The sequence below is a fragment of the Dermacentor andersoni genome, chromosome 1 (genome assembly GCF_023375885.2).
Source record: "Dermacentor andersoni chromosome 1, qqDerAnde1_hic_scaffold, whole genome shotgun sequence".
Taxonomy (NCBI): Eukaryota; Metazoa; Arthropoda; class Arachnida; order Ixodida; family Ixodidae; genus Dermacentor; species Dermacentor andersoni.
The window spans coordinates 205,158,742-205,185,300 of NC_092814.1; the positions used below are offsets into that span (position 1 = coordinate 205,158,742).

Below are 26,559 nucleotides of genomic sequence, written 5' to 3' on the forward strand. Positions count from 1 at the left end.
TAAAAATTGAAATCATCATTCTCTCCTGCATGTTTCTTCAAGCATAATAAGTATCAATAGCATTTCTCAGAAAAATTCCGCAGATTGAATTCCTTCATAGTTAGATCATATACCGCGTTCTTCAGAAGTTCTCAGTTCCCTGAGCCACATGAGTGTGCGCGGACCACTGATACGGGCGAAAATGACGATGGTTGTGGTAAACATTCGCTCTGGCTCGGCAGAGTTTGCAAGTGCCCTGTCCACCTAACAACGGGGCCCCAAAGCAGCATTGGTGATGTGTGCGGGGACCCGGCGGCTAAATACCTGCATCGTAGAGCCAAAACCGCTAAATCCAACGACCAAGAAGCGTGGCAAGGTTTCACCCTTTTGATGCATCAAAATATCCAGCTGTCTCTGATGCGCATAAGGCACAAGCCGCGCCTGTGGGCAACACCCGCGAGCACGTGGTGTGGGCGCAGCAACGTTTGCTTGCATTCCAACCGCATCTCTTTGCACAACCCGTAGCGCTTGGCTCCCTTCCACCTTGCGGAGCCGATAAGAAGTATAACAGCGTGTTGCGATAAAGTAGGGTCGGGAGAGGGCAGGTAGGTGCTTCATAAACAACCTCAACGAGACCAAAATATGTTGCCGGGCATTCTGCCTTCGTTGTTTGGTTTCGCGCACGGACGTCGTGACGAGTGCAGTTGTTGGCATACGTTGGACCTAACGTCGTTTCGGCGGATACTCACCTCCACACTTTTCCAGGAATAAATGGTGCGTAGATATAGGCCCATTTCTGTATCACAGAGATATTTCTGCTGTATAACTTGAGAGAGAGCATACTATATTTAAATTCTGGCTCTGTATAGGCCTATTTGTTGGATTGGGTAAAGCGAGAGGTAGCTTTAAGTTAATATAATACTATTGTGTATGTTTTACTACTCGCTAGCGCAAATATTATAAGGTAAGGAGATTGCTTTCCTGTTACAAAAGAAAGCACTCTCTGAAGTCCGATTTTATGTCTCTCGGTCATTGTGTTTTTGGTGTTCTATGTTTCTGAGCAACCTACCATTTTTAAAGAGCATAGATACGGTCGCCATGCACTTTCGTGTCATTTATGAATTTTACGACTTTTTTGTTTATTTTGATTGGCGCAACTGATCAATTTCTTTTCTTTCTTTGCATGTCGCCGTTGTGCATGTGTGTGTCGAAGGTTCTCATTACACGCGGGAGGGATGCTTTAATTTCTGCCAACTGTGCTTCGTCTCGTGAAAGTGGTTCCTGTTTTCGACCAAGCAGATCGGAACACTAGGCCGGCTCCCGTAACGAAAAAATACAAATTTGAAATACGAAATAGAAATTTCAATAGAAGTGATGGTTCCTGCATACATCTGTATAATTTTATGTGTATCGCTGAACTCACTACGACCAAAGAAATGGCAATTAATGACATAGTCACCCAAGCCAAAGCAATTGGATCGAAGCTTCGTTTCACATTCGTCACAACGTCGAGTAGTACGAGCCTTTCGCTGCTTCTTTTGACTTTGCTTGCATCTTTATTCGTTTACTTCAACTTTTATTTATTGCGTTCAGATGTCATATGTTCATACCTAAGAACTGTCATACAAAACATATTGCAACACACAGAAGAGAATAAAAGTATACTGCAGTACGAAAAAGTTGAAATTCAGGATTATCACTGCAAACTACTGGATGAACGAAAGGTAGGTACACCTAACAAGAAGAAAGATGTAAACAGTATGAGTGCATACTATTAACCGATATTACATTGAAACGAAATTTCGCAGGCGACTTGAGCACAGGTACACTTCCTTGCATCAACTAAATAATTATTCCTACAGTGCAGATAAAGGTATTCCAAGATCAGCTGCTGTTGAACAACTGAGTCACTATGAATACAACAGCGCATCGAAGCAGTGTTATTAAATAGCCACGCCAGCCAGAACAGGGACAAGTTGTTGATTTCATTGACTCACAGCAGCCCCTTTGCACGATGTCAGTTGTCGGTGCAGTGAAATTCTGTACAAGGCTTCACCTCGAAAACATGAATGTACGTTGCCGCCGATTAAGTCAAGGCAAGCATAAGGATATTTTTGTTCGGCGTACCATATCTGAAACGAGGTTCAAGGTTTTGGTAGTAGTGATCAAGAATTATACTTGAGCCACTAACCTACTAACTTGCCTCGAAATTTACGCGTTAACCGTAGATTTCACCGCTTTACGGCGAGCTGTATGCGATGAAGTTTGAAAGTTAGACCCATCGCTACGGACATGGGTACCCGTATACAGTGATTTAGCCGGTACGGTGAATGCCTGCGTGTTTTAACGCGCACATATTTTTAATTCGCTTACGTCTGTATTTTTCGACGAAGATTACTCTCAAAATTGACTGTATTTTGCGCGAAAGAAGACGCAGACCTCAAAGCCAAATGGCCTGGGAAACCCACAAGTGGCGCTTCTCCATACACCTCGTCTTACGTAACCAAGTAAAAAATCGCTAGAATCGTGAATAATGGGTTTAAATATACGTGCGGACTGGTGACCTCATTCTTAACACCCACTGCCCTGCACCGTCCAAACTTTCAAAACATGTGTCTATAAACATACAGATCTACCAGCCGGAACGAGGCCATCCTTGTTATATCAAAAATATGTGCATAGGAAAGGCTGCTTACGGAATTTGGCATATCGTCCAAACACCGAACACCTGAATCCTTTTTTTTCCTAATGTTTTCCTTGAAATCGTGCCTCCTTTTCTTTCGTAATAAGCCGGCGCAGGTTTGTGAAGAGCAGTCGACTCCGAAGGTCTATGCGATGGCAGGATTTGGTTGGTTTCCAGTTGAAGACATGCCAGACGTTGTAACCATCAAAACTGAGCCGGATTTCTTCCTTCTTCCACTCCTGCTGGGTTGGATAGACATACCGGAATACCCATTGGCAGCGGCCTTCTGCTTCTGGTTATGACGTCAAGCTTTTGACTCCCAGCCTCGACGACGGTATTCGGATGTGTACATAACGTAAAAACTACCGTGATACTGACGTAGCTTTGCTGCGTGGTAAACGCCACGTGGTGGAAATTAATTCCGAGGCCGTAGCCGTTGCGTCACTCCCGGCTGTCTTTTAAGAGACGTAAAATGCGGTGAATTACTGCGGTTCTGATAGTCTGCATTTTCTTTTAGTCTTCGCCATCAACGTATTTACTCATTTTACCTTCTTCGGCACATGCGACACATTTCTTAAATGGTAATAGCTGCTATATACGAGCTCAAGTCGGCACTTATAGCCATAACGAGAGCAGCCTCGGCTTATTGCTACATGACTAAGTAAGTATGCAGCAGCACTAAAGAAACAAAGAAACAGGGAAGATTCGTTCAATCATGCGCGTCACCTTACTAACCCCCCTCGACCGTTTAGCGTTGGTGATAGTTATTTAGTGGCGACCGTATACTGCGCTGGACTCAAAGAGCCAAAGAACGAGAACCTGCCTGAACGCTCGTTGAAAATTCTTTCTCTGGTCTTTATTATTTTATAGCAGGAGAGCAGGCTAATTTTCGTGAGGCTCAAAGCGTGATAGACGTTGTTGTAGTTAGCGAGCGGACATTGCAGCTGTTCCTGTTAATGTGAATATAGGCTGCATAATAAGTGTGACACGCCTTCCCGTACGTTGGACGCAGCGCACGGAATCAGCAATTTTACCCGCCCAATGTGAAATAGGAAGTGTTTCGTATTGACGGCATTTTTGACGACTACGGTGTAGATATGTCCGATGGCGCCTGTCAAGGCGAGAAGACATGCAGAAATCGCACATTCGAAAGCATGTGCGAATAGGCCCGTCAACTGCTGCTCTCGATCGATCCAGACAGCACATCGTGAGTGCCACGCAAAACAAGACAGAAGAGCCCACCCGTCGCTCCTAGAATAAACTGTTGGCCATTTCTCCGTAGAGTTGCACTAGGCTTAACCAGCAGCGCAGTCTGCATGTAACATCCCTGCTACACGCAGTGTGAGGGCAGCAACTGCTAAGCAATGCTGTGCAGCATCCCGCATGGTTTTGTGTAGACTCGTCACTGAGGCTCAGTATTGACACTGAGTTTCACGACAAATTATTGCCCAAAATCTATATAAATAGGCGGACAGATCCAATGCGTCCACGACAAGGGAAAGTCGGCGCGCTCTGAGCAGCAACTTAGTCGCGGGATGCAAGAGAAAGTCAGCCATTACGCTCACCATTTCATTAGTAAAGTGCTCGCGATACTTAACTTGCCTAGCTTTGACGGACAACAGAAGCCTTAAATCAATCGTTTTTCCTTTTTCACTTTCAAATACCGTAGTCGTCAAGTTGGTCGTCGGCAAAGTAACACGAGCTATGCAATATATCTCATGGGCAAGCAACAGCCTCTTCCGTCCTCAATGGCGATTCAAAAGCTGCGGTGATTGACGCGTGCTTCGCCACATCAGTGTTTACAAGTTTAGTAATTATAATTACTATACACAGACAGCTAATAGAAATGAAAATTACCATGGGGGTGGAATCGAAAAGACGCTCGTGTACGATGCTTTGGGTGCGCTTTAAACGACGCCTCGCATTGGGCGCTCACGGGAAGACTACAAATGAAGCGGTGTAGGGTGATATGGGCTGGTGGTTTTTAAGTCAGGGGAGCCCGCAGTAAAATTCATTATGAAGAACGACTGAGGAATATATGAAAGAAAGTAAATGGGCTAGGAGAATGTTGAGGTATTTGTACAGGAAAAACATTGATTCACAGTGGGGGAAAAGAACTAGGAAGCTTACCAGCAAGTATGCAGCTAGTACGGTGTGCAACACAGCAACAAAGAACGTCATGCGGAAAGTGAGAGAGGCTGAAATAATCTCATGGTTGCGGCAATGGAAAACAAACCTGCCATGAGTAACGGCTTAAGAGAAAACAAAACCAGGAAAGAAAGAATTTATGATAAGTCAAAGGGAAGCTCATTACATTTCGAAGCGAGATCAGGATGCCTTAGAACACGCACCTATCAAGCGAGATATAAGAAGGAAGAAGAAGCATGTGCATGCTGCGGTAAAGCTAGGGAAACGATGGAGCATGTTTTATTAGAATGTGAAGCTATCTGCCCGGCGGTCGATTTAGGCACCACTGGCCTCTTTGAAGCCCTTGGGTTCAGCGAGAGCAGGGGAAAAGTAAACATGTCCGCAATAGAGATTAGTAAGAGGCGATTAGAAGATTGGTGGAAGAAAAGTAGGGAAACGACAAAAAACGGAGACGTACAAAAACAAAGTTCACAATAGGCGGTCAGAAAATGGGTCATGGAAATTCATCGTGGGGTTTTCTCTTTTTTTCTTTTTTTAACCTAGGCAGGACATTAGGCCGTATAATAGCAAGAGCTTGGGGGCGCAACCCACCGCGCCGTTCCAAAGGGGCGCTCATAACATCCATCCACCAACGCAAATGTAAAAGAGAAACATTAAATCAGTTTGTACTGATAAAGCATTCTTTCAGTGCTCAATTTTCGTTGGTTCCACGACAAGACGTTGATTACTGAAATATAAAATGAAGAAAAGAACTAACATATATTTTTTTTAATTTCATGCCAAAGCCCCAGCGCCGACACGTCAATGCGACGTCACGTACTTCAGAGTTTTCTTTTTTTTGTGTTTAAGCAGTTGTGGCTCAGTAAAGGTTTATGGCACTTGCTAAGTCAGTCTCGGACTCTAATAGAAGACAATTCAATCAATCTTTATTGATAAAAAAATATTTTCCTATAATAGGCTGCCGTACCAATTTCTAAACAAAAATAATGTTTGATTATTGCAGGTGCGCACGAAAGATTATTTTAATTAAGTAACGCCATAACAACATAAAATGAGTAGAACTGGGGTCGTTTACGCAACATTGTGTTTCATTTTAATGAAAGCAAGTACGCCAGGTGGAGCTTCAACAAAGCATGCTAGCTATATAAAAATTTAAGAAAGTAACCTTGACAATGACAAAGTAAAAGTAAGTACTTAATCACTTTGTGGTGCCAGTTAAGTGCAAAGAACCACTCAAGCGGCATAAATGAAGACAGGATGTTTACTATAAGCTCTCAGGAATGTCATTTATATTAAAAAAACAGGCGTTGAAAGAAAAAAAAACATATAAACGCAGAAATAAACACAGAAACAGTCAAAAACAAAAGAAAACGTGCACTTTTCTCGTAATCGGTGCCTCGACAACTTAATAATCGTGGCACCTCCTGTGACTTACGTCAATTCGATGCGGGGCCGACGTAACGGCCCCCATGAAGTGGCTGAGTTTAGCAATATAATAGAAGCGAAATATTTATGGAGCCCACTGGATTCGAAGTAGCATTTTGCGTGTCAGAACCCCGGTTTCTTGACGCCTGTAAGTAACCCCACCGACGGAAGTCCCACCACTAACAGTAGATGTTTATACGTATATAGTTGAATAATAAGCGTTCCTGGAAAGTGAATAGTTATTAACTAATTGAATTCTGGATTTTTACGTGACAAAAAACAGTGTACTTTATCGTTATTTGATGGAATCCACGTCGAAAAACAGTAAATTTATTTTTGACGTTTAGGCCGGGAACCTGAGATCGACTGGAGACCGGTCGAAACGCCAAAATACATTTGTTGTGTTTGTCAAAGTGATGTGCACAATATATATATATATATATTCAGTCTTCATTTAAATGCTATATTTAGGTGGTAAAATAAATGCGCACCTGTACTTCAATGCACTACAGTCGCATTTTACAATATCGACGCCTTCGCACGCTTCTGTCAAAATCCTTTTTGGCTCCAATTACCATGCAGTCACCCCTTCATGCCCTGAAATTATCATTCCTAATATGACGATACTGGCAATGATATTGAACATAGAACCACACTTGACGGTGACGACATTTTATTTGGTTTTGTTCGTGTTTTCTTTACTGATATCGCACACCCACAGAGGGGGGTTGACCAACATAGGGATGGAATTTGAAAGATAATTGTATTCCTGAATTCAAAACGGTAGCGTTCGGGGAAGAATCAAATCAGTGGAAAGCAGCGATCATATTACGTTGAAAATAATGTTCGGCAGAAGAATATTTTAGCGAATGGAGGCTTAAGAAACAACCACTTGGCAGGTACAAGAAGCAGCTGCAGGGATGCGAGTGTCTTGTAATGGAGATTGTTTTGTGGTATTGGATATACAAATATTCATTGCAAGATAAACTACTTAACCGCTACTTCATGCACAAACAAAAAGATGGGATAAACCACGAACAGATTATAATTCTTCAAAGGCCTATTTCGAGACAATAAATGCAACAGCATGGGTGCGAAGTCTGACGATAAAGAGAGTGCGAAAAAACAGAGCAGCTCATCCTTTGAACAGCTCCCACGGCAGAACAAAGTTAAACAGAGAAAGAGAAAGAAAATTAATATGAAGCAATAGCTGCCCCACAAACTCTGTCACATTTTTGGAGTTTAGTCAAAAATTACAATTTTTTATCATACGCACAGACAAAAGGACAAAATGGAACTACGGCTGATATTCATTGCGAACAAATGGCAGGTTCTGGCGAACGCGCACAAGAGAGGTTCGGCGTATGTTCTCAAAATGCCTACTCGAAGGGAATTTTCCTCGTCGGGGCGCGCGAGCGCCCAACTGCAGGCATAAATAAAGTTTCTCCAATCCAATCCAATCCCGCTTCTATTTTCTCCGTGGCATGACGTTTCTCTCCAATCATTTACCAGAGGCCTCTAAGCTACAAAAACGCACAAACGCATAGACGCTACTTTGAGGCATTAAGCTTGCGATGGGATTAATGGATGGATGTTATGAGCGTCCCCTTTGGAAAGGGCGGTGGCTTGTGCCACCAAGCTCTTGCTATTATACCGCCTAATGTCCTACCCAGGTTAAACAATAAAAAAAAAAAAAAAAGAAAAAAAAAACACTATGAACTACCACACCCAAATTTTCTGATCCCCTATTTCGAACTGTGCTTTTGTACGTCTCCGTTTTTTTGTCGTTTCCCTACTTTTCTTCCACCAATACTCCAATAGCCTCTTACTAATGCCTACTGAGGACATGTTTACTTTTCCAGTGCTCTCGCTGAACCCAAGGGCTTCAAGGAGGCCAGTGGTGCCTAAATCGATCGCTGGGTAGAGGTCTTCACAGTGTAATAAAACATGCTCTATAGTCTCCCTAGCTTTACGGCAGCAAGCACATGCTTCTTCTTCCATCTTATATCTCGCTCTATAGGTGCGTGTTCTAAGGCATCCCGATCTCGCTTCGAAAAGTAATGAGCTTCCCTTTGAGTTATCATAAATTGTTTCTTTCCTGCTTTCGTTTTTTCCTCTTAAGTAGTTAGTTACTCATGGCAGGTTTCTTTTTCATTGCCGCCACCCATGAGATTATTTCAGCCTCTCTGACTTTCCGCTTGACCTTCTTTGTTGCTGTGTTGCCTACCCTACAGGCCGCATACTTGCTGGTAAGCTTCCTAGTTCTTTTCCTCCACTGTGAATCAATGTTTTTCCTGCACAGATACCTGAGCACTCTCCCAGCATATTTATTTTCTTCCATATTCCTCAGCCGTTCTTCATACTCAATTTTACTTCAAGCTTCCTTTACTTCAAAATTACTCCAGCCCATATCACCCTGCACAGCTTCATTTGTAGTCTTCCCGTGAGCGCCCAATGCGAGGCGATCCACTGACCTTTGGTTCCCATTGAGCCCTGAGTGTAACCCTGATTTAAAGAAAATGACCGCATTTCCAAAAGTAAGTCCTGGAACCATTACACCTTTCCACATACATCGGAGGACCTCGTACTTATTGTATCCCCATAGCGCTCTGTGCTTCATTATGGCTGCCATTTCTCTTCCCCTTCACTGTTATTGTTTTTTCCTGTGTTTCCATATATCTATTGCCTTCGTTTATCCATACACCAAGGTAGTTCTATTCTGTTACCTGAGGTATTTCCTGGCCCTGTATCTCCACTGTCTGTTCACTGTTTTCATTGAATACCAAAACACCTGATTTTCTAACACTAAATTTCAAACCTTAATTGTTGCCTTTTTGCCCACAGATATTAGCCAGACGTTGTAAATCACTTTGCTTGTTAGCTAGCAACACAGTGTCGGTCGCATCAAATAAACCTGGGAGCTGCTGCTTTATTACTTTACTCGCCTGTTAGTATGAGAAATTAAACCCGATATTACTTCCTTCTAGCGCCCCTCCATCCTCACCATGTACATCTTAAACAGCAGCGGGGATTAAGGGCACCCCTGCCTCAGTCCCTTGTTGATATGAACTTTCTCCTCGCTCCTCATCCCTTCCCTTTCAACGCAAACGGTATTTTCTAGGTAAATGTCTCTCAAAAGCTGTAGACAATCTTCACCTAAGCCTTCCCCTTCCAGAATATCCCACAAAATGTTGCGGTCTACTTTGTCATAGGCTCCTGCAATGTCTAAAAAGGCCACATATAACGGTATGCTTTCTACTTTTGGTATTTCAATACACTGAGTAAGAACAAATAAGTTATCATCTAAACGCCTACCTATTCTGAAGCCATTCTGAAGTTCTCCCAAAATGCCATTATTCTCTGCCCAAGCTTAAAGCTTTAATTTGATTGCCTGCATTGCTAGCCTGTATATTAGCGATGTAATGGTCAACGGTCTATACGAATGAATTCTATCTTTCTCCCCCTTGCCTTTATAAATTAAATTCATTCTACTTTGTCGCCAACTGTCTGGTATTCGTCTATCTTTTGAAGTTTGTTCCACTGCTTTCACCAGAGCTTCCTTACTTTTTGGTCCTAGTTCGTCAATCAGCCTAACGGGAATCTCGTCTAGCCCTGTGGTTGTGCACTTTGGGATTTTCTCATCCGCTTTCTTCCAGTTGAAATTTGTCAGCACGAGCTCCTTTTCCACTTGGGTCTCTTTCATGCTCTTTTTTTCTTCAAATACAATCTCGTCATTGGCTTGGAAAGATTCGGCTGCTATTTTGCGGATGTAATTTATTGCCGCTTCTCCTTCCAGTCTGTTTTCATCTTAGTCTAGGATATGCGAGGCACGGTGCTAAAGCGCCATCTGATGTTGAATCATAGAATGAGCGTCTCGTTGGTTTTTCCGTGGCAGCAGAAGAGGGCAGCGTTGCAGCTATCAGGTGGCTCATTGACTGCAGCAAGCGTGGTGGTTAGAGCGGGTGTGAGTGCGAGATGGCGCACGATAAAAATGTTTATTAAAATACTACAGCACTATACAAAAGAGCAAGAGCGATGTCAAAGGATTTCCATTTTCCTCACCGACTCCGGCGCGAGCTTTCACGGTCTAGGCTTTCCCCCCCTTTTTTTTGTCTTTCTTCTTTGCCATTGTTAGAGAGGCCGTGTCCATCCACGTTACTAATTGCATTGCTGCTCTGCATATTGAGTCCTTAGCAGTTATGGGTGTCGTAAAAGAGCGCTTATAATCTGTTAACGAGGGCTAGGGGCACTCCCTCCGGCGCAATAAACGAAGTCCCACGACGTAATTCTCGAACATTGTTGAACAAGCAAGAATTGTCGTTTACCGCATGCGCTTGCGCGTCCAGTGCAGAAGAACAAGCTAACAGCTCGACAGTCGACGACCTCAAAAAAAAAAAAATGCTGCAGAAAATTATTCATGGATGTGAAAGAACGGCCGAGTGAGGGCAAAGTGTACATCATATAGTCGGATGCCTTCGCAGACGGCCGCTGCGGACGAGTGGCAGACACAGCTGATAACGTATCTTCATTGCGTCAAAAGGGCACTCCAGACGCGCCAAGGTGCGATTTTGTCCCCGAGCCTGTTGAATCCGTCGAAGTGGCAAGCCTTACGAGACAGCACGCAGGTCGTCGCAGAAAATTAACGATGTCTTCACCGGCCCCGTATTCTTAATTTGCGCCTCTTACCTCTCAACAAGACAGAAAGCGTGTTAGTCATCCTGAACTAATTAAGCATTGCACGAGTTCGATAATTTCATTGCTAATCAAATAAAGTTTTTGGCCTTTAAGGATTAGGTACGGATAACCTGACTTCAATGACGATAACAACATCGCAAGCATTTGCAAGGTAAAGAAATACTCAAGTCCGAGCAAAACAAAATAGTGTGGACAAAATAGTTCGAACAACCACTGCGAACTTTTGTCCCACACACCCTACCAGCTTTTGAATACGTGACACGTCCGATCCAAATGCAGGGAAAGATAGTCACCTGGTTTTATGATTCACATTGAAGTATAAAATGCGTACTCAGTACGTTCTAAGCTTTAGGTTTCCTAATGCACGTACCGTAAATTTCGCGCGCTTCTTTCTTTCTTTCTTTGTGTGTGATAGTATAATGTGTGAATTGCGCCATTGTTTCCAGAGGCTCAGTTGTTCACCGTGCTTAATAATCATTCAACTACATACGTCGCCAGACTAGGTCAAGAAAATGAGTTACTGCGAGGGCCGAAAAAAAAAGAAGAAGCAGATAATTATTTAATTAAGATGCCCAGACACAACCCTAAGACCTCAATACTGACTCATGGGTAGAGCAACAACAAAAACTGAGTCCAAGACAACGACATATGAATGCAAGTAAAATGAGAATGAAGATACAGCAACAAAAGAAAAGTAGAAGAATAAAAGGTACACTTGCGCGTAAAACAATAAAAGAAGGGAAAAGAAAGAAAACAGCAGACCAATAATTCTACGGCTATGAACTCATCTAGTGCAGCAGCAGCATACTTCAACAGTAAAAACCACCCTCTTATTTTAGTTTGTCTCTTATTTTCCTCAGAGTTGCGTCCATCCTCTACTACGGGGAACTGGACAAGAGTCCAGTGGTTATTGGGCGGCTTGTTAGAGAGAAGGGGTGCGGTCCTATAAAAATTCATTATTTTAAAGTAAGAATAAGAACTAAATATTTGTTATAATACTTGAAAGAATATTGCGTGGTGGTACCGAAATAATGGTGGGGATTACATAAGTTCTGAGCTTTTCTACTTTGTGATGTATGTGACTTTCGTTCTGTATGACATAGAAATGGATGTTGTGAATGAATGTGTGATGTTTAGTGGCGCAAAGGGCCAGGTATGGCCAAAGAGCTCCATGCCAGTGTTAGTGATTTCGCTGTGGAATGATGCGTTTTGTGAAGTTGATATGACGTGGCTGCAAAGAGGCTTACAGATAGTCACAGTAACGTGCGTAAAATCTACGTGTAATAAGATTATGGCGAGGACTAATGACGTGTACTACGAGCCTTAAAGTACATTGCAAAAAATGATATGATATGCAAAACATGTCAGATGAAAAGATTGGCCACAGCACTAAGGCCTCACCAGAGCCCTTGAGACACAAGGGCCTGGAGGCATGTGCGATACAATACTGCTATCGCAGCGACATCCTCTGAAGAGAGGAAGCGCTACGAATGTATGGGACTAATAACATGTAGGACAACTTCATTCAAGAAACCGACGATTGCTTTGGTGTTAAAAAGCGGTTCTTTGGTAAGAAACATAGCCGGGTGATGTGGGACACAATAACGGTATGCCAGAGGAAAATGTTTCTTTCTCTTAGCTTCGGCTTGCCGATACTCGAGTAGGACATGGAGGACGGTCAGCCTCTCCCCGCATCTACCACAGGTTGGGGGTTCATTTCCAGTAAGTAGAAAATCATGGGTACCAAATATGTGTCCTATTCTGAGATGACAAAATGGGACGTCTATTCGGCGTGACTTTGTTGCGGAGGGCCACAAACCTAACGGTGGCTTGATTACGCCTAGCGTATTATTTCTTTCCGCGTCCCACAAGAGTTGCCAGTGGTTCTGCAGTTTCCTTCGTAAGAGAGGTTTCAGATCACTAGCAGGGACCGCATCGGTAAGAGTAGCTTGCGATGTAATTGATCTGGCCATTTGGTCTGCTAGAAAATTACCCTCAATGTCTTTATGGCCAGGTACCAAGTATATAATGATATGCTGGGAAGATATATATACGCTCCAAAAGGAACGGAGTAAAGCTCAATAAGTACAGGGTTTTTGCATTTACAGAGTGACTTCAGGACTTTAACGACGCTTAGAGAGTCTGCAAATATGACTGCTTTTCGAAGTTTTGATTTCATTAGGTGCTTCACTGTCGACAATAGTGAATGGGCTTCTGCCGTAAATATACTAGTTTCCGGGTGCAGTGCACCGGATTCTGAGAAAGATGGGCCGATGGCTACGAAAGAAACCCCTGCATTTGACTTGGAAACGTCCGTGTAAAACTCAGTGTAAGAGTACTTATACTAGAGTTCTAAAATACGCATTTTAATATCTGCCTCTGGCGCACTTTTAGTGACATCTACAAACGACATATCAGAGTCTATGAGCTGCCACTGGCATGGCGGTAACAGTTTCGCTTGAGTCATAGGACAATGTTCAAAAAGTGGAACACCCATTTCCTCAATTAGGTTCTTCACACGCAAAGCAAACGGCTTCCTCACTGCAGGTCGGTTATGGAAGAGCGTAGCAGCGGCGATATCGCTTATGGTTGAATAACAAGGACGTTGCATGCTCGCTTGTACTCTCAGAAAATATGTAAAACTGCTATATGACCGCTGCAGATGAAGTGACCACTGATTTGACCCTACGTAGAGGCTCTGGATTGGGCTTGTCCTGAAAGCACCGATCGCGAGGCTGGTACCCTGATGGTGGACGGGGTCTAGGATTTTTAATACACTTGGTGTTGCAGAATTATAAATCATTGCTCCGTAATCAAGGCGGGAGCGGACAAGGCTCTTATATAAATTCAGAGGGCAGTTTCGATCACTACCCCATGTAGTGCGTGACAGAAGCTTGAGAAGGTTCATTGTTTTCAGACATTTTATTTTCAGATTTTGAATGTGGGGAATAAACGTGAGCTTTGAGTCTAAAGTGATTCCCAGGAATTTCTGTTGGCTGCTCACAGAGAGTTGGTCTTCCTTGATCGTCACACTAGGCAGTGGTGCTACCGCTCTCTTATTTGAGAAGAGTACGCAGGTACTTTTTTGGGTATTTATTTTGAAGCCTTTCTCATCCGCCCATTTAGACAATTTCATTATACCAAGCCGCACTTGCCGTTTGCAGATAGCAATATTGTATAATTTGAAACTTACTTGTACATCAACATAAACGGAATAAAACATTGCGCGTGGAACGACTGTATGCAGGCTGTTCATTTTTACAACATATAGTTTGCAACTAAGTACGCCCCCTTGCGGAACACAAATTTCTTGGGTGAATGATTTAGATAAAGCATTGCCTACTTTTACGCGAAAAGAGTGGTTAGACAGATGGCTTTCAATTGTGTTTAGCATGTTCCCACGGACGGCCATCGCGGAAAGATCGCGGAGGATCCCGAATCGCCAGGTCGTGTCGTACGCTTTCTCTAGGTCTAGAAATGTTGTAGAACTAGAACCATAGAGCCTCTATGTCCAAACTACGTGCTGTCGTCAGCACTATACTTCATTATTTTTTATCAGTTTGACAGACATTAGCACACTCCGACTCCGATTGTTTAAGTAGGCTATACTTATTTAGTTAAAATGCATAGTTTTATACAAGATTTATTTCGCTGTTATTTGGCCATAGGCTTATGGTGAGCTTCTTTCTCTTTCTTTTCTTCTTGTTCGCGGTGGTTCAAAATTTCACTCAATAAACATATTTGATTTAGATAATACGGATGCATCATCCTTATTTTTGTTTTCGAGAGACGTATAAAAAAGAAAGGCAATGATATTAACCAGTGAAGAGTCCGGTTGGCTACCCTACGCTGGGGGAAGAGAGTTTAGTAGGACAACGGGTCCAAGCACGTGCCCGACATGACTGGAGCATGCCATTTGATATGAACATCACAGTTGAAGTCTCCTTAGATCATTTCTTAAATTAGGTTCTTGTGTACATTATTATTTAGGCCGCAGGTGAGTAAGAACATGCTGTGTTAAAGGCTTCATGCTTTTATGGCTCGATGTCTTGTTTTGAAGGTCCCGCATGAGACCTTCAAATAGACTCTGACGCCACAGATTTTACTGCAACGGATGTCATGAGCAATATGACGCAGTGCCACCGAAAACATTTGAGCGATTTCATTTTCTCTGCGTATTTGCAGTGCTTCTGCTACACAGGGCACTTGGCTCCCGTGAAATTGTGACCAAGTGTGTAAACTACGTGGCGTTGTCGCTGCGACGTTGCTGTCGACGTTGTTTTCCATCAACAACGTTATTTTCGGCAGATCCTCTATTATGGATATATACGATGTTTGAGGCATATCATCACCATCGTTAATTACATATAAATTCTGATACTTTACGTGCCAAAACCACGATTTCGTCTGGAGGCCCACCGTAGTGTGGGGATCCGCATTAATTTTGACCCCCTGCATGGGTTTCTTTAACGTACACCCAATGTACAGTACACAGTGTTCTTTATTAAATTTTTTTTTGTATTTCGCCTTCATGGGAATGTGGCCACCATGGCCAGGATTTTATCGCTCACCTTCGGGCTTAGCAGCGCTTCGCGAAAGCAACACCACGGTGGGTCTCCATCATTGTCATGTACTCCTCGTTTGTGATGCCGACGCTGTTTTCACGAGCATGCAACAACGAATTGCCCAAAAACACACCACCATGTTGGCAAGAACAATTATTTTGTATGCTATGTTACATAGTGTAATTCTCGTCCACTGCAGTATTGCTCGTTCTGGCCTCCGGAATACATGCACAGATGCGACTGTTCTCGGAGTCTGTGTGGAGCGCAAAGTCTTGCAGTGAATGTACAGCGCAGTTGTAGCGTGATAGCTTAGTGGGTAGTGCACTCCACTTCAAATAATGCTCACTGCTTCATTGGCATGGATTTAAATACCGGTGGAGGTGGTAGGGAAAAAGTTTTCTTTTTCTTCACGGCTGTCGTAATGGCGAAGCTGGGTATGACGAGTTGGCTTGACGACGAAAAAAAAATCTACGTTGTGTGTAGTCGATGACGACAATGATTGTAGTTAGGGTAACAGAACGGACAGGCGGGCGGTACGGACAGGCAAACACAGTTTCTCGCACTTAACTGCGGCCGCTGTAAAACACATTAAAAGTAATAGTGCAGTTGAATGGTTAACATTAAACAAAATACAAGTTAAAATATTTATGCACAGCAAAAAGAGGGAGGAAAAAGCTTGCATAATGATAGAAATTAACTGACACAACAAACAAAAGCTCATAAGAAAGCATGACAGCGACGTATCGAAAATATCGATATCAACAAAATTAGGGAATGGTACAGAAACTGCGTATTCTATGCGCAGCTGTGTTTTCGGCTATTCTAGGCAAGAACGGGGAATAGTCCACGAGCCCTAGTAACATTACGCTGAATGCAAAGCACGATGCAACTGAGTTTCGACAGGGGACGTTTGAAAGCGTTTGAACGGCAATTCTATTATTACTACTACTACTACTACTAATAATAATAATAATAATAATAATAATAACAATAATAATAATAATATTAATAATAATAATATTAATGTTTATTGCCACCAAAAATGCAAAACAACAGGAACAGGCCGGTCTAAGCCTCAGTTGGCTTATAGCCCCGTGCCTATGAACATGATACATGATACGCACGATGAAAAAAACACGTAAGTTGATGAGACATGTAAAACAAAGAAAACAGAAATGAATGACAAGAAATGGAAAAGAGGAACAACATAGCATTTTGTTATTCTACTTATAACAAAGTAAATTGAAGGAAATATTACGATTCAAAAATATTCTGGAAGTTAATTTCACCATAGCTCCTTCAATAATTTTTTCAGCGTTCTTTTCCAAGTCATCATAAAGATTTCGCTCGGTAGATTGTCAAGAATGTCCGGCACATATGCACAGCGTCTGGCCGCACCATACCTTTTGGTTGAACCAGATAATAAATGAATAAATAATAATAATAATAATAATAATAATAATAAATCGATCAGCTATTTAATATAATGCCCAGAAACAGCTACGGAGCCTTTATGCTGGTGCACTTAAAGAGTAAAGCAGGAAATGAGGAGGCGGCCTAAACGGGAGTTAATCATACACATGATCATTACATGTATACAAAACGCAGGGAAGGAACTGTGATATATGTCAATGCAGGTAAATACTTATTACATGTGTTTTGAAGCCTATGTGACCACTGAGGCCATGAAGAATCGATTGACCACATTTTGTGCGCCTGCCCGCTGTACAGTCCACAGAGGGAATGCCTTCGCTACGAACTTGACTAACTGGACGACCAACCGCTATCGGAAAAAAAGAATTCTGCACCATCGAAGGGACCTCACGTCACATAAGAAGGCCGTGCAAGCGCTATTGCGCTTTTTGCGATCTACCGGCCTTTGTGAACGTCTTTAACTGGAACGCCTTTTGTGTGTGTGTGTTTCCAAGTGTGCGTGTTTTTATGTTTATTTAGCCTCTTCCTCTCTGTCATCTTTCTAACCCCTATCTCCCATCCTCAGTGCAGGGTAGCAAACCGGAGGCTCATATCTGGTTAACCTCCCTTCCTTTCCTCTTCATTTCTCTCTCTCTCTCTCTCTTGAAACCGAGTCATGGGACAGTCTCTTATGCAACAAGGCCAAGCAGAAAACACCTAATGCTGCCTGATATGCTTTTTCGGCATGGACAATTGCACGTAATCAAGAAGCTTTGGACAATGTATAAAGCCATGGACAATCTTATAGAGGAACAGAAGGCCTGATTAAATACGTCTTTATTTTGGAGGCTATAGTTAAGGTATCGTTGAAACGGCTGGACTATGAGCGCCATAACGGCAAAAGCGGTGCTTGAAAATAGAAATAAATTCATTCTAGATGTATTCAAGGAGGTTAGAATTAGATTTGCACGTTTCGCTCCAAACTACAGAGACATGCACTCTAGAAGTAGAAGGCAAGCAGTAAAATGTCATTTCAGAAAAGCAACAAGGGGGTGGGAGTCCTGCGACACACGATAAAGGTTAGCAAGATTAGAATATGTTGCTGAGCGAGTTTGTTCAAATCTAGGGGGTACAGTGTAGCGCTCGCTCTGTTCTTTCTTAAGAGTAGCTTAAGTTATTGTCTCTACACCAGTTTGAAAGCAAAACAAAAAAAAAACTTTTTGGAGGACAATGCAGTCGTGAACACTGTCGACAGTCTTAAATAGTTTTAAGTGGTCAGGATATAGAAGAAATGAAGGGTGTTGAATTGCTGACGAAACGTCGTTTATGAGCAGTAGGAAGACAGGAGGACCAAGAACGAATCCTTGAGGCTCTCCGCTAGTGACATCATAACTAACGGAGCAGTGTCCATGAATGCCAACGAAGCATAATTCATTGCTTAGGTAATGAGGTACTGGGGCCGCGGTGGAAGAAGGTATCTCCATTTGCATGAGCTTTGTAATGAGGATCTCATGGCAAACTACATCAAATGTTTTACTTGGGTCAAAGTAAAGCGCTTCTGATTGGTCCCTATTACGTATCGCACTGGAAGCATGGGTCATAAATGTGACCAAGTTATTTGTTGGGGAGCGCCCTGATATAAAGCCATGCTGTTTGACCATTAAAATGTTATTTGCACTATCAGAAAGCAGGGAATGTAATACAGATTCAAACACTTTAGACCCAACGCAGAGCATAGACATAGGTTGGTAGTTAGTAGCAACCTATTTGTGTAGGGGCACAACCTGTGCTACGTTCCAAGCGGTAGGAAATGTCTTTAGGGGACTGTTGAAGAGGCGTGTGAGAACAAGGACAAGTATACTTCCATACATCTTACGCAGTGTGGGAGGGATAACATCAGCGCCACAGAAAAAGGAAGCTTTGCGGCTCTTTGTAACAAGATCTTCATTGACTGATAGCCTACACACTGCACCAGACTGAGAAGGAAGGTTACTTGAGGTAGAAGCACATTTTACATCAAATACATAACAGAAGTGTTCTGCAAAGACATCAGCAGTGTTCAAAACAACATCGTCATTTTCATCAAGAAGACATACATCTTCAGTGCTCTTTAGTTTTTAGCTCCAGAAATATTTTGAATTAGATATCATGCTGGCTTCAACACGTTCAACGTAGTCGTTGTGAACACAGCTGCTATAATTTGGAAAGACAACGACAGCGCCTAAATTTATGTTTCCACATATCTAGGCCTGTTCGCCCCGCATTTCTGCGTGCGCAGTATTTCAGGTTAATTGCCTTTTTAGTTCATTAGAAAAGCAATGAGGGAAGTTTCACTTCTTGTGCGCTTTTGTAGGCATGAATATACGCAGGCTATCTTCAGTGACTTTCTTAAACAAATTAACCTATTCATCAGCATCAGCTGTCCCATCTACGAACGACCTGTCAGCGTATTCAAGATAATGGTACAAGCCAACGTAGCCTTCAACGTAGCCTGAAGCTGCGTTTCTTATTGCGATTGGAACGTACACTGCGGGTTTCTGTGCTGCAAGAGTTGAACAAACAATTAAATGAGGGTGGAAGTTGTCTGGCACAACCAGATGCACGTTGCTACGCATGACGGAAGCAGTATCAATATTCGTAATGCAAAGGGTCTTGAACGTTGCCGCAGCAGCGCTCAGTGAAGTTCAGCTGCTGCATGGAATTAAAAGCGATAAAGTCAAGCAAGGAGTGGCAGTTTTTTCAGAAATGTAACAGGAATTGTAGGATACAGTGCTATTAATCCATGATATTCCAGGTACATTAATGTCTGCAATAATGAACACTTTGTGGTTATTAAGCGAAATGATACTGGTTTCAATTGATTCCAGGATAATACCAAAATGCAATAATAATGACAGGAAGAACCATAACAAATAGTTAAATTCTGGGGTTTTACGTGCGGGAATCACGATCTGATTAGAAGGCAGCTCGCATAGTGGGGAGACTCCAGATTAATTCTGACCACCTGAGGTTCCCTAACGTGCACGTAAATCAAAGTACACAAACGTTTTTTGCTTTTTGCCGCCGCCGGATGTGAACCCACTACCGCAACCTCAGCATCGCAATGACATAACCACTAAGGTACAGCCGCGTGTGATAAAAGCAACAAAGTCAACACTTGTGGTGTATTCCTCTTATTGTGGACACTCTGTTCAGTTCAGTGCCGCCGCACCGGAAGTTCGCGCCTTCCTGCTCGTAATTGCTACGCCCTCACTTAGTATATTTTCCTTGGAGAAAGGTGTCCCTCCATACTTATAGAAATCATGTCCTCTAAAGAAAATTAGAGACCATGTTCAACCAATATTAGTAATGCATTACCCATCGTATATGTTACCCATCGTATAGTAATGCGTTACCCATCGTAAAAGGGCACGGCAGCTGGGCTTGCGCACAGATGAATAATCCGCTTGTCTTCCTCGTGCAGTTCATCGCCAGCCTGCTGGTGATACCGGCGGGAAACCAACAACCGTGTCAACACTTCCAAGCCTCCCATTTGCTTCTGCGCCAGAATGACAGTTGTTCGGCGCCTACGATACTACTATCTTCGGATGGTTTCCGTGAAGTACCATCGTCAACTCCTAGCGGCAGCAACAGTGCAGTCTACCAGTCGTGTGAAGCGGCGCTGCGGGCCACCTGGACTATAAAAGCTGTCAACGAGGCATCGCAACCCAAAGGGCACGGCAGCTGGGCTTGCGCACAGATGAATAATCCGCTTGTCTTCCTCGTGCAGTTCATCGCCAGCCTGCTGGTGATACCGGCGGGAAACCAACAACCGTGTCAACACTTCCAAGCCTCCCATTTGCTTCTGCGCCAAAATGACAGTTGTTCGGCGCCTACGATACTACTATCTTCGGATGGTTTCCGTGAAGTACCATCGTCAACTCCTAGCGGCAGCAACAGTGCAGTCTACCAGTCGTGTGAAGCGGCGCTGCGGGCCACCTGGACTATAAAAGCTGTCAACGAGGCATCGCAACCCAAAGGGCACGGCAGCTGGGCTTGCGCACAGATGAATAATCCGCTTGTCTTCCTCGTGCAGGTAAGAAAGCGTGTTGGAAAATGCTTTCGTTCTAGCGAGCGTTGTCTTGTCGTGCTGCCGTGCCCTGCGGTACTTCTCGATGCAATGTCTGACGTAGTGTACATAACAAAGTTAGTATTGCTTGCCGGCGATGTTGAAACTAACCCTGGACCCGATATGGCGGAACTTTCACGACAGCTGAAACAGATTGCAGAGGATATAAAAGAAATAAAAGAAGAACGACTAACAGCAATCGACAACAAATTAGAGCACTTAAGTTTCCTAGAAGACAAGCTTTCCTCATGTACGGAACAGATAACCAATTTACAGCAAGTGGTGTCATCCTTGGAACTAAGGCTAGACGACCTCGAGAATCGCTCCAGAAGGTCGAATCTCATAGTCTATGGCATGCCAGAAGAAGAAGATGAAAATAACGAGTCCCTGGAGCGCTCTGTGAATAAAAAGGTTGTCAAAGATTCCTTGCAATTGGATGAAGTCGCGATCGAACGGATTCACAGGTTAGGTAGGCCGGAAGAAAACAAAACAAGGCCAATAATACTGAAGCTTCTAGATTTCAGGGACAAAGCAAAAGTTTTGCGAAATTGTCACAAACTAAAGGGAACTGCGTTTGCCATCAGTGAAGATTTTTCACCCCGCGTTCGCGACATTAGAAGAAACTTGTGGAAATACGGCAAACCAGAAAAAAATTCCGGCGGTAAAGTCTCTCTGGTTTACGACAAACTAAAGATAAACGGGGAGCTATATTTTTGGGACGATGTAAAAAAAGACGTGTGCCTTGTTACAAGTGCTTCAAACCAAACAAAAAACCAGGACACAGAAGCACGAACCCTTCGCCCACGCCGCCAGCAACGTCCCAAATAACGTTCATGAACATAAATGCGCGTAGCATTGTCAACAAGCTCGGTCACCTTGAATCATTACTAGTGGGTTTCGAGCCGGACTTCCTAGCCATTACGGAAACCTGGCTAACAAAAGACATTAACAATTTTGAAATAACTCCCCCAAACTACGCTATAATTCGTAAGGACAGACCGACACGTGGTGGAGGCGTGGCTTTGTTAATAAAAGATAAAGTCCCTTTCCTTACAATGCCTGAAGTTGAAGGGGTGGAAGCGATTTTTTGCAAACTCTGTTTTTCTAGTGGCGATATCATAGTTGGATGCGTTTATCTCAGCCCTTGTTCCGATTCAGACATATTTCAATTATTATGTACTTATATACAACGTCATGTTAAGAGCACCAGACTAATACTTCTAGGGGACTTCAATCTTCCTGATATCGACTGGAGTACACTGCAACATCATTCACCTTGCGCGGAAGTTGTTTTCGATATGATGCTTTCCTTCAACCTCACGCAGATCGTAACAGAACCTACCCGTGTACAAGGAACTAGCTCTAACATATTGGATTTAGTGTTTTTGAGCAATCATTTCCCTTATCATGACGCGAATGTAGAAGTACTTGAAGGTCTGTCTGACCACAAACTAATAATGTGTTCCGTCCCGTTTCATTACACTACACCCTCATCCCGAACAATAACATTTCCTGACTACAGCCGAGCTGACGACACTAGCATACTTGACACATTATCTGAAGAGCTATCATTGTTCCGTCAACTCTCAGATGACACTAATACCGATATGGAAATTCTATGGCATAGGTTTAAAAATATTCTATCATATTGTATTACTAATTTCGTTCCTTCTAAGACTAAAATAACGCGAAAGAATAATCCTTGGATTACTCGAACTGTAATTCATGCCAAACGGAAGGTCCGGCGACTGAAAAAAACGCAACGACGCCGCCCGTCAGAACGAACAGCCGAAAAATTAGCATTAGCCACTAACGATTTAAAATCTAAAATCAAAATAGCTAAAGCATTCTATTTTTCAAATACGCTAACAAATTTCCTAAAAGATTCTCCCCAGAAGTTCTGGCGTTACTTAAATCCTAAAGTACATAATGACAGTCACCCGTCCTCGGAGGAAAATCTAAATACTGCAACCACACTGAATAACTACTTTTGTTCCATTTTTACTACCGACGATGGAAACGCACCCCGCAATAGCCCCTGCACCGGCAAGCAACTAGGGCCCCTTACTGTGACTGAAACTGGAGTCTTAAACCTACTACTAAATTTAGACACTAAAAAAGGATCGGGGCCTGATAACATTTCTAACACATTCCTGCGCAGATATGCCGAGTGCATTGCGAAGTTTTTAGTAATACTCTTTAACAAATCCCTGTCATCCTGCACCCTTCCTAAAGAATGGAAAACAGCGAAAATAACACCAATACATAAATCAGGAAGCAAATCAGATCCTTCAAACTTCAGACCAATCTCACTAACCAGCACAATATGCAAGCTACTTGAACACATCATCTTAAAGCACATAACAACCTATCTAGAAGATAACCAAATTCTTACACCTTTCCAGCATGGCTTTCGAAAGGGACTTTCTACCCTTACTCAACTAATTGAACTCGTGCATGACGTAACCACCTCTATTGATCACCAAAAACAAATTGACCTTATTTTCCTAGATTTTCGAAAGCCTTCGACCATGTGTCACACCCAAAACTTATTAGGAAGCTTGAACTAACTTTAGGAACTGGCCCAATTTTAGACTGGATTACTGATTACCTCACTAACCGTACTCAGTTTGTCGAAATTAACAACGAGAAATCCGTAACAGCTGATGTCACATCAGGTGTACCACAAGGAAGCGTCTTAGCCCCAGTGTTATTCCTAATTTTTATAAACGACCTTCCTGCTAACGTCTTTAACAACATTAGACTTTTTGCCGATGACTGCGTGCTATATCAGGAAATTAACTCTGTCGCCGACCATATAGCTTTAAATAACGCCATAGCATCAGTAACCAAATGGTGTGAAGATTGGCAGATGACTATTAACGTTAATAAATCTGTTGTATTATCTGTAACTAGGAAAAAACATAGATCACTCTTTCAGTACACACTAAACAGCATCCCGCTCGTTTCTGTCTGTGAATACAAATACTTAGGCATATTACTAACCTCTGACCTCAGATGGGATGCTCACGTTAACAAAGTCACGGCAACCGCACTAAAACAGTTATTTTTCATTAATAGACGCCTCAGACTAGCACCATCTGATATAAAGTTACTAGCATATAAAACATTTGTCAGACCGGTACTAGAGTATGCAAACGTAGTTTGGTTTCCTTTCACTAACAAGCTGATCAAAAAACTTGAAGGCGTTCAGAGAAAGGCGCTCAGATACATATTTAACAAACATAGGCTAGCAGACTCACCGACAGAGCTACTCAAACAAGCCGGGATGCTAACCCTCCAAAACAGAGCAAAACTAGCGCGCCTTAAAACCATTTACCAACTCATAAATAATCAATTAAATCTGGATACCTCACGATACATAACGAAATCTCAAACGAGGAAAACACGTTATAAGCCCCCCCACACACTAAACGAGTATTCATTCCGCACTGACACTTTCAGGTACTCATTCTTTCCACAGACTATACGCGATTGGAACGCTTTGAACGTGGGCTCTGTTAATAGTTCATCACTAACTGCTTTTATCACGCTTGTTGAAAACGATCTACTTACATCTCAGTAATTATTTTGTTTACTGTCAGTATCACTTGGTTACTACCTTTGTTTTGCATTTTAACACATTTATCTGTCCAACCCAAATCTTGCAGCGTGAACCTGATTGTATATTTTTTACTGCTACTGATGTATAAGTTTATTCTGTGTATTAATGTGTATTTCCAAACCGTTATTATTGTCATGTTTGTATGTCAGTGTACTTTTTTGAATGCCCTTTCTGTTACGATCCCTGACGGGATTGACAGTATTGAATAAATAAATAAATAATAAATATGTAATATACTGTCTTATCCGGCAAAAACAAAGAAAAATAATGTTTTGAAAAGTCACGCCTCATAGCCGGTTGAGGCCAAAGACATATTGGCAGTCCTATTAAGGAAGTCAGAGAATTCGTTGAAATGTTTGGCTGCATCAGCATAGCGAATTACGAAAATTTTTCTATATTAATTTTATGGCACAAGCACTCGTTTGTGAACTTCTAGGGCATGCACAAGACACCTTATGAGTCAGTTTCTGACGAGCTGTATCGCATGTGGTTCTGTTTTTAGGGGAAGAAAAGCTCTAACGACACACACACACATAATAACACGCATACAAAAAAAATGTAGTCGTTTCACGTTTGCTCATATGTGCTGTAGCCTTCACGCGTATGTCTTCGACTAATTATGCCCACGATGCTTGCGAAACGCGAAAGGCCACTGTATAGGGTGTATGAAAGCCGTGCCACCAACGCTCTCTTCATTGCGGACGTGTAAAACGTTTACGGCAGCAAATGATAAACGATTGGGCTGACGTCGTAAGTCGGGTGAAACTTTCTTTCTAGCGGTAAGCATGCCTACGTTGTTCTCGGAAAATACGGCTTAGAGCGTTGTGGTCACGGCGCTGCCGAATGCGAAGTATAACGTCATCTTCTAGAAATAATTGGACGACCCTTGCTTTAGAGCCAGGTGAATCGTACCTCGTGAGAGATTATGCGGTGCATGCATTCTCAAGGGGTATTTTCTCAACGCATTCTACAATTTTTCCCACAACACTTACTGTCCTTATCGGAGTATATGTTGATTTTCATCATTCACTTATCTGCCTGGTCATGGCCTTCACATTAGAGTTCACTTAACCAAAACGGTGATAATACTAGTTCACTGCGCGCATGCAAGCGTGAACAAGGAAAAAATATTGTGCAGTAACCATCGAAGATGATTGCCCCGTAAGCGAATAGCCATGCTGACCGCAGGAACCAAATTCACCCACTAGCAATACTTCCGAAGCATGAGCTGACGTTTATGACGGCGTTTCCTTGATGGTGGGGCAGAAATTATTGTCCATAGGTTTATCCAGACGGTGTGGCAGTGAGATAACGACGGTGTGACGACGGTGGAGATGATGACAGCACGATGACGATAGCACCATGAGCAAAACGGCATGACGACAACAAAATGACGACAGCTTGATGACGATTGCGTGACAACGGCTGCGCACCTGCGCTCTCTTCTCCGCTCGTTTATTCCATGGAGGCCCGATGGTCCTCCGATCAATTGCCTTAAAGTAAGGCAAATCCCACGGACGGTGGGAGTCTGTCTAAGCTAATCTGCGGTGAGCCGGCATATCTAAGCGGCACATCTCGACAAGGGACGCCCAGTGGAAATCGGGGACGAATTCGCATCGCAACTGTCAGGCCAGGCCGCGGGGAAGCGCAGCACAGCAGCAGCGCAGCGCCACCACCGACCACAGCATCTGAACATTAAGACGCCACAAAACTCTCGCACGCGACAGCAAATGTGCCTCAGGGAGCTCGCCGACGACAGGGTAATGACCAAGTAGCCAGCGGTTATGCGTGGTGTTGTTGATTGGGAGCAAGGGGTTTTGCAGTGAAAACATAGTATAATCATTTGAATTAAGAATTTGCGAAAGAAAATACTCAGAATATTAGTTAAATGAATGTTATATATACTATGATACTAGAC

At 42.9% G+C, this 26,559-nt stretch overlaps 1 protein-coding gene across 2 annotated transcripts in view; it reads left to right on the top strand.

Moving 5' to 3' along the window:
* Nucleotides 1-563: 563 nt before the first annotated feature.
* The window catches only part of LOC126547459 (uncharacterized), a 44,831-nt gene continuing 18,835 nt past the window's right edge, over nucleotides 564-26,559 (top strand). The window contains exons 1-2 of one of the 2 annotated variants that reach the window (XM_072289019.1): nucleotides 564-753; nucleotides 20,372-22,607. In XM_072289019.1, coding sequence (XP_072145120.1) covers nucleotides 751-753; nucleotides 20,372-21,844 — 1,476 coding nt within the window. In that variant the 5' untranslated portion in view covers nucleotides 564-750 and the 3' untranslated portion in view covers nucleotides 21,845-22,607. Of the gene's footprint in view, nucleotides 754-20,371; nucleotides 22,608-26,559 lie in introns of those variants that run through there. The other variant, XM_050195471.3, reaches the window with a different exon arrangement.